The sequence below is a fragment of the Salvelinus sp. IW2-2015 genome, unplaced genomic scaffold (genome assembly GCF_002910315.2).
Source record: "Salvelinus sp. IW2-2015 unplaced genomic scaffold, ASM291031v2 Un_scaffold5417, whole genome shotgun sequence".
Taxonomy (NCBI): Eukaryota; Metazoa; Chordata; class Actinopteri; order Salmoniformes; family Salmonidae; genus Salvelinus; species Salvelinus sp. IW2-2015.
In genome coordinates, this window is record NW_019946682.1 from 8,577 (window position 1) to 16,914 (window position 8,338).

An 8,338-nucleotide genomic window follows, 5' to 3' on the forward strand; every position below is an offset into this window, starting at 1 on the left:
TATATTTTGATTTGTAAAATTTGGGGGGGTTACTACATGATTCCATATGTGTTATTTAATAGTTTTGATGTCTTCACTATTATTCTACGATGTGGAAAATAGTAAAAAATTAAGAAAAACCCTTGAAGGAGTAGGTGTGTCAACTTTTGACTGGTACTGTACATATTATTTTATTAGAATTAAGCATAATGATTATGGCTCAAGATTGCATGAAAAAAACGGTTTCAGGTATTTGAAAAATGACACATTTTTCCAACTTAAGAGTTGAGGAGAGACTGACTGCATCGCTTCTTATTTTTTACAAGAAACATAGTCAACATACATACAGCTCTGACAAACACACACTTACCCCACCAGACATGCCACCACGGGTCTTTTCACAGTCCCCAAATCCAGAACAGATTCAAGAAAGCGTACAGTATTATATAGAGCCATTATTGCATGGAACTCCGTTCCATCTCATATTGCTCAAGTGAACAGCAAACCTGGTTTAAAAACACAGATAAAGCAACACCTCACGGCACAACGCCTCTCCCATATTTGACCTAGATAGTTTTTGTGTATGTATTGATATGTAGGCTACATGTGCCTTTTGTAAAAAATAAAATAATTTATGTAGTTCTGTTTTTGAGCTGTTGTCTATTAATGTTCTGTATTATGTCATGTTTCATGTTTTGTGTGGACCCCAGGAAGAGTATCTACTGCTTTTGCAACAGCTAATGGGGATCCTAATAAAATACCAAAAAATCTTGACAATATCACATTTTCTTTTACTTACTGTAAAGGAAAATCATAAGTCATCACAGTAGTACATTCAAGTTTATATCATCATTTTTGTTTCTACTTTACAGACATACATTTTCTTTATGCAGTTCACAAATGTAGTAGACAAACCAGTTTAAATGTCAAATCTATAGGTTAACCAAACATTTACGTGATCATCAATTAATAAGAGCAATTTTTTTTTAATTACAAAGAAGATAATATAAAAAGTAATGTGAGCATTGCATTGTGAAAGGCAATTACTTTATATGAACATGTATTTCAATGTGAAACATATTTCTAGATTAAACACTGATTAGGTTTGGTGAAAAAGTGACTGTATGATTTTGTGTGTTGTTTTTAGCCAATTTGAAAATGTACGTTTGCCTTTTTAATGATCTGTTTTAAGTGTTGTACAAAGAGTTGTGAAAATGTACCACATACTTTTCATCAAAGAGCAGTATGTGCCTGTTTTAGCAGCCTGTTCTAGCTGCCTGTTCTAGCTGACAGACAGACACAACTGGGACTATGACAGATATTGTCAAATTATTTTCTTTTTTGAGAAGCAGACAATTTATTAGTTGATGAATCGCAGTAGCAGGGGCTAAAACCGAGGTGCTTTTTGGTTGCACAAGAAAAGCACTTTATTCTGATCAAGAGAAACTGGGTATGTATCCCAAATGGCACCCTATTCCCTACATAGTGCGGGACGTACTCGGGAGCTTGATGTGTAGGCTAATGTGCTGACTAGACATTATTAAATGATCTTTCACAGGTCATCATTCACTAATTGTTCTGATTGATTGACTGTTCTTATCTACCCACAGGTCAAATCCTTCACAGATAGATGGATTTATAGACATCCCTTCATCCATCAGTATTCTTCTCTCTCTCCATTAGGTTGCCTCAGTGACCTGCATCTGTCCAAGTGCATCTGGAAATAATCAGAGTTATCTCCCTTAATAACACTGAATACTAATTTTCTAAAAGGTTGAATACATCTTTACTCATCAATGAGGTTTGTAAAATATTCTGGAAGAGTGCCTAATTCACATTTTATATGAGTAAAAACAGGTGAAGATTGAGTAGAGATTACCGGATTTGCTCCCATTTTCCAGACCGGACCGGATTCCAATAACAGAATTAAATGCGCATGCAGGGGGGATTAACCAAACGACAATCGTCTCATGTGGCGTCATCTTGTAATGGTCATTGTGACGTCACAGCACTGGTGAGAAACCTCTTGGTGCCTTTAGTGTTGCGATGACGGGGAGAGAGAATAGACGGGACTCCGTTGAGGGCAGCGCTGCGCAAACTAAGTGATTTTTGGGTGCAACATCACAAATGGGTCACGGAGGTTAGGCCTAATCAACTGTCAAATCAAATGATCATTATGCCCTTTCAACCGTCGTTATTTATCTGATGGTCTGAAGTTAAGACCTAGGTCGGAGTTCTTCTACAATTACCCTTTTTTTGTTTTCTTTTTCCTTTCACATGGATCGCGCTGTAGCATAGGTTATTTCCCACAGCTTTACAGAGAGTGAACATAACTCAATCCTGGACAAACAAGTTCTCATTAAAATTGATTAATTATATATTTTCCCAAAGGAATGTACTTTTGGAGAAGCGATGCTGCTCTTGGAAATCTCGAGGTTTGCTTTGTCCTAAGTAGATTGGTGAGTAACTGCATATTTGGAGCTGGCTGGATGTTAGATAATTGATTCATTTTATCAAAGCATCCTAGGTATGTAAAAACATACACTGGGAAACTAGAATAGAATTGAAACAAATTGAAAATGATTCTATAGACTAGAATACAATAGAATTTAATAGAAGAGAATATGACTTCATTGTCTAGTCAGAGAAATCTGATGCCACAGCACCTGCCTGTACATTCTATGGTGTTAAACCAACAGGGCACCCTGGATATGCATGTGAAACGCCATGAGAAGTAACACAACATAATTGTTATTCAAAATACTGTAACTATTAAACAGAATAACTATTAAAGAGAAATAGACAATCTGGTTCTATTTTGAGAACCACTATGTGTATGCTCACACTGTTCATGATTTGACACTGATGAGGCTACGTTGTCTCCTCTTTTCCTCTCCAGTGCTGATGGTAGGGAGAGTCGCCTCGGTCAGCCTGAGACCAGTGCTGATGGTAGAGAGAGTCGCCTCGGTCAGCTCCTGAGACCAGTGCTGTGGTAGGGAGAGTCGCCTCGGTCAGCTGAGACCAGTGCTGATGGTAGGAGAGTCACCTCGGTCAGCCTGAGACCAGTGCTGATGGTGGGAGAGTCGCCTCGGTCAGCCTGAGACAGTGCTGATGTAGAGAGAGTCACTCGGTCAGCCTGTGACCAGTGCTGATGTAGGGGAGTACCTCGTCAGCCTGAGACCAGTGCTGATGGTAGGAGATCACACTATCAGCTGAGACCAGTGCTGATGGTAGAGAGAGTCCACCTCGGTCAGCCTGAGACCAGTGCTGATGGTAAGGGAGAGTCACCTCGGTCAGCCTGAGACCAGTGCTGATGGTAGGGAGAGTCAACCACTATCAGCCTGCGACCAGTGCTGATGGTAGAGAGAGTCACCACTATCAGCCTGAGACCAGTGCTGATGGTAGGGAGAGTCACCCTCGTCAGCCTGAGACCAGTGCTGATAGTAGGGAGAGTCGCTCGGTCATCCTGAGACCAGTGCTGATGGTAGGGAGAGTCGCCTCGGTCAGCCTGAGACCAGTGCTGATGGTGGGAGAGTCACCACTATCAGCCTGAGACCAGTGCTGATGGTAGAGAGAGTCCCCACTTCAGCCTGAGACCAGTGCTGATGGTAGGGAGAGTCACCTCGGTCAGCCTGAGACCAGTGCTGATAGTAGGGAGAGTCGCCCTCGGTCAGCCTGAGACCAGTGCTGATGGTAGGGAGAGTCACCTCGGTCAGCCTGAGACCAGTGCTGATGGTAGGGAGAGTCACCTCGGTCAGCCTGTGACCCATCTACCTGTCTGTCTGTCCACAGATCACATGGGATACAGAAGACAGAAGGACTCCTCTCAACCTGTACCGAGATCTAAAACCTCTCCTATCCCTGTGGGAATATGTACAACCATCCACATCTCCAGGATAAAGGATGTCAGAACTGATACAGAGTCTGGAACAATGCCAACCCCAGAGAGAGGCTGCCTGGAATGTCTTTTACCTTGTTGTTTTTTATTATCACGGGACACAAACAAACAAACAAACAAGAAGATGTTATCAGAGATGTTTGTTTGGATGAAAGGGAGAAACCCAGAGGGCTTTCCTTCTGACCAGGCTCTTCTCTACACTATGAGCTGATTGACCCCTCTCTGCCCCCCCTCCACCCCCCCACACACACAAATCGTCCCTCCCCTCCACCTCTCCTTCCAACCGACGATGGATCTGATGAATGAAACCACGGTCATCACAGACAGCGACTTATTGGATGACTCCTCAACCCGCGTCCTGACTGGCTGTTTCCTCTCGCTGCTCATCCTCTCCACGTTGCTCGGCAACATCCTTGTGTGTGCCGCCGTCACCAAGTGCCGTCACCTGCGTTCCAAAGTCACCAACTTCTTTGTGATCTCGTTGGCCGTCTCCGACCTCCTGGTCGCTGTACTGGTGATGCCGTGGAAGGCCGTGACGGAGGTCGCAGGGTTCTGGCCGTTTGGCTCGTTCTGCGACACTTGGGTGGCGTTCGACATCATGTGCTCCACGGCATCCATCTTGAACCTGTGTGTGATCAGCGTGGACCGTTACTGGGCAATATCCAGCCCGTTCCGCTATGAGAGGAACATGACTCCTAAAGCTGCGTTTGTGATGATCAGCGTGGCCTGGACGCTCTCCCTCCTCATCTCCTTCATCCCCGTCCAGCTCAACTGGCACAAAGCCCAGACCTTTACCTCTACCTCCATCACTACCTCCACAACCACCCCCTACGGCCTCCAGGCCCCCCCAGACTCCTCTAACCCTGTTGGGGATAACAACACACATCAGGCCCCCCGGGACTGGGACAACTGTCACTTCAGCCTGAACCGGACCTACGCCATCTCTACCTCTCTGATCAGCTTCTATATCCCAGTGATCATCATGGTGGTCACCTACACACAGATCTACCGCATCGCCCACCGTCAGATCAGATGCATCGCCACCCTAGAACGAGCCGCAGAGAGCGCCAAGAACCGACACAACAGCATGGGAGGATCCAGCATCTCCGAATCGGAGAGCTCATTCAAGATGACGTTCAAACGGGAGACAAAGGTCCTGAAGACGCTGACTCTGATCGTGGGCGTGTTCGTGTGCTGCTGGCTGCCATTCTTCATCCTGAACTGCATGGTGCCGTTCTGTGAGCTGTCACCCCCCGGTGGCGCGGCCTCCTTCACCTGTATCAGTCCCACTACGTTTGATGTGTTTGTGTGGTTCGGGTGGGCCAACTCTTCCATCAACCCCATCATATATGCCTTTAACCCAGACTTCCGCAAGGCATTCTCTATCCTCCTGGGCTGCCACAGATTCTGTCCCGGAGATCACGGCATGGGCGCGTTCAGTCTCAATAAGAAGTGAGCTCAGAGCTTCAGAATTCCCAGTGGTAGTAATAAAAAACATACATGGACAACATCTGCTGAGACACTGGTCTCAGAAGAGGACCTACAGTACCAGCTGTCATGAACGTCAGAGAACTATAGCATGCCATCGTCTGGTGCATTGTATTGCCATAAGCAAGCAGAGTAAGCACTACAACCTTGGTGTAAAAGGTTTGTTGTTGTCATTGAGGGTGCCGCCACCTTGTGCAGTGTCACTGGGCATAACATACAGTGCGATCTGAAATGGCACTGCAATAAGAGTCGAGTGACCCTTTGCAGTGTCCCTGACTGTGCAGTGAATGCAGTACGTTTAGTGACACATTGTCTCTGTGGAGTAGATACTACAGTGAGTCAGGGCCCCAGACTCTGACCCAGTGATCCAGTGACTGCAGACTATAGTGAGTCAGGGCCCCAGACTCTGACGCAGTGATCCAGTGAAATCAGTGACTGCAGACTATAATGAGTCAGGGCCCCAGACTCTGACGCAGTGATCCAGTGACTGCAGACTATAGTGAGTCAGGGCCCCAGACTCTGACGCAGTGATCCAGTGACTGCACCTAATAGTGAGTCAGGGCCCCAGACTCTGACGCAGTGATCCAGTGACTGCAGACTATAGTGAGTCAGGGCCCCAGACTCTGACGCAGTGATCCAGTGACTGCAGCCTATAGTGAGTCAGGGCCCCAGACTCTGACCCAGTGATCCAGTGATCCAGGGACTGCAGACTATAGTGAGTCAGGGCCCAGACTTTGACCCAGTGATCCAGGGACTGCGACTATGTGAGTCAGGGCCCCAGACTCTGATCCAGTCGTCCAGTGATTGCAAGCCTATAGTGAGTCAGGACCCCAGAACTCTGACCCAGTGATCCAGGGACTGCAGACTATAGTGAGTCAAGACCCCAGACTCTGATCCAGTGACTGCAGCCTATAGTGAGTCAGGACCCCAGACTCTGACCCAGTGATCCAGGGACTGCAGACTATAGTGAGTCAAGACCCCAGACTCTGACCCAGTGATCCAGGGACTGCAGACTATAGTGAGTCAGGACCCCAGACTCTGACCCAGTGACTGCAAACTGTAGTGCCCTTGGCCCCAGTAGAGATTAAAAAGGGTGAAGTATTTGATATTAAGACTGTGTGTGACAGAGTACAGGAAGAGAGAGAGTGGTGCTAACGATACTCTGAGACAGATAATCCACAGACTGGGCAGGCAACACACGCACACACACACACACGAACACGTACGCTCACGCACACACATACACACACGCGCACACACATTGTGACCACTACAGATTTCAAATGTCATAGGGGTTTAAGACTCAAACCAAATAATATTTACGTATGAACATAAACATGTGAATCAATCCAGAAGTGACTTAGAAACTGCTCTACTGAAGCAGCTAGAACGATTTCAGACTGTCCAATAGAGATTGATATTGTGTGCTTTACTGTGAATTTAACAGAATGTTAGAAAGAGGTCACTTTATTACAAAAGTTAAAAGCTGTAATACAGTACTTCAAGAAAATATATTATTCTTTACAAACAGTAACTTTGTGTCTTTGTTAAAGTCCATACCAATACTGCCATTGTTTTAACTGATGGGGAACACCAAATGACGGTCAACTGAATAATCTTTCTAATGATGGTAATGAAATTCAGAAAGCTTAAGGCTATTTCATAACAAACATCAATTTAATTTGGACCGCCATTTTAAATCCCTCTCCAAAGTGTTTTACCTTATTAATGAGCTACTCATCTTGCATTGTGTCTGTGGCTTTTCCAAAGCAATACCAGGTGTCCCAACAAGCTCTCATAGTCTCACTGCAGAATGAGACGTTCAGCCACGTTCTCCAAACGTCAAATTTCGAAGTGTTTTTTCTGCTCCTGCTGCTCTGTATCATTCCATTTCTCCAAACGTCAACTTTCGAAGTTAAGGGTTAAGTTTAAGCACTCATTCGGAATGGTTAAGGATTAAGGTTTTGGATAGGGTTCAAACATTAAGTTTAGACACTAACATGCTGACCAGACCGCTCGCGCTCTCGAGCCATCGCACGCATGTTGATTTTGTCCACCCACACCAGACGCGACCAGAACTCGCAGGTTGAAATATCAAAACTAACTCTGAATCAAATATATTAATTTGGGGACAGGTCGAAAAGCATTAAACATTTATGGCAATTTAGCTAGCTAGCTTGCTGTTGCTAGTGAATTTGTCCTGGTATATAATCATTAGGGATGGGTATCGTTAAGATTTTAACGGTATTACTACTCTTACCGATACTGCTTATCGATCTGGTACTTTAACGGTATTCTTATCGGTTCTTTTTGTTATTTTTTATGAAAAAAAAAACGAAACAAATTAAGAACAGAATTGACATTGCTTTATTTTCTGAAATGTAAAATAAATACACTGCTCAAAAAAATAAAGGGAACACTTAAACAACACAATGTAACTCCAAGTCAATCACACTTTTGTGAAATCAAACTGTCCACTTAGGAAGCAACACTGATTGACAATAAATTTCAATGCTGTTGTGCAAATGGAATAGACAAAAGGTGGAAATTATAGGCAATTGCAAGACACCCCAATAAAGGAGTGGTTCTGCAGGTGGTGACCAAGACCACTTCTCAGTTCTCATGCTTCCTGGCTGATGTTTTGGTCACTTTTGAATGCTGGCGGTGCTTTCACTCTAGTGGTCGCATGGAACGGAGTCTACAACCCACACAAGTGGCTCAGGTAGTGCAGCTCATCCAGGATGGCACATCAATGCGAGCTGTGGCAAGAAGGTTTGCTGTGTTTGTCAGCGTAGTGTCCAGAGCATGGAGGCGCTACCAGGAGACAGGCCAGTACATCAGGAGACGTGGAGGAGGCGGTAGGAGGGCAACAACCCAGCAGCAGGACCGCTACCTCCGCCTTTGTGCAAGGAGGAGCACTGCCAGAGCCCTGCAAAATTACCTCCAGCAGGCCACAAATGTGCAAACGACACC

The 8,338-nt window shown here is 45.1% G+C and overlaps 1 protein-coding gene across 1 annotated transcript; it reads left to right on the top strand.

The window, feature by feature from the left end:
- The first annotated feature begins 3,780 nt into the window (after positions 1-3,780).
- Positions 3,781-6,188, top strand: LOC112078227 (D(1) dopamine receptor-like). Its single transcript, XM_024144528.2, has one exon. The coding sequence runs from the start codon at positions 4,167-4,169 to the stop codon at positions 5,331-5,333; it is 1,167 nt and encodes a 388-aa protein (XP_024000296.1). The 5' UTR covers positions 3,781-4,166; the 3' UTR covers positions 5,334-6,188.
- The last annotated feature ends 2,150 nt before the right edge of the window (positions 6,189-8,338 follow it).

Bases quoted from the DNA above. Each gene is read 5' to 3' on its own strand.
- LOC112078227 (XM_024144528.2), top strand. From the start codon at position 4,167: ATGGATCTGATGAATGAAACCACGGTCATCACAGACAGCGACTTATTG.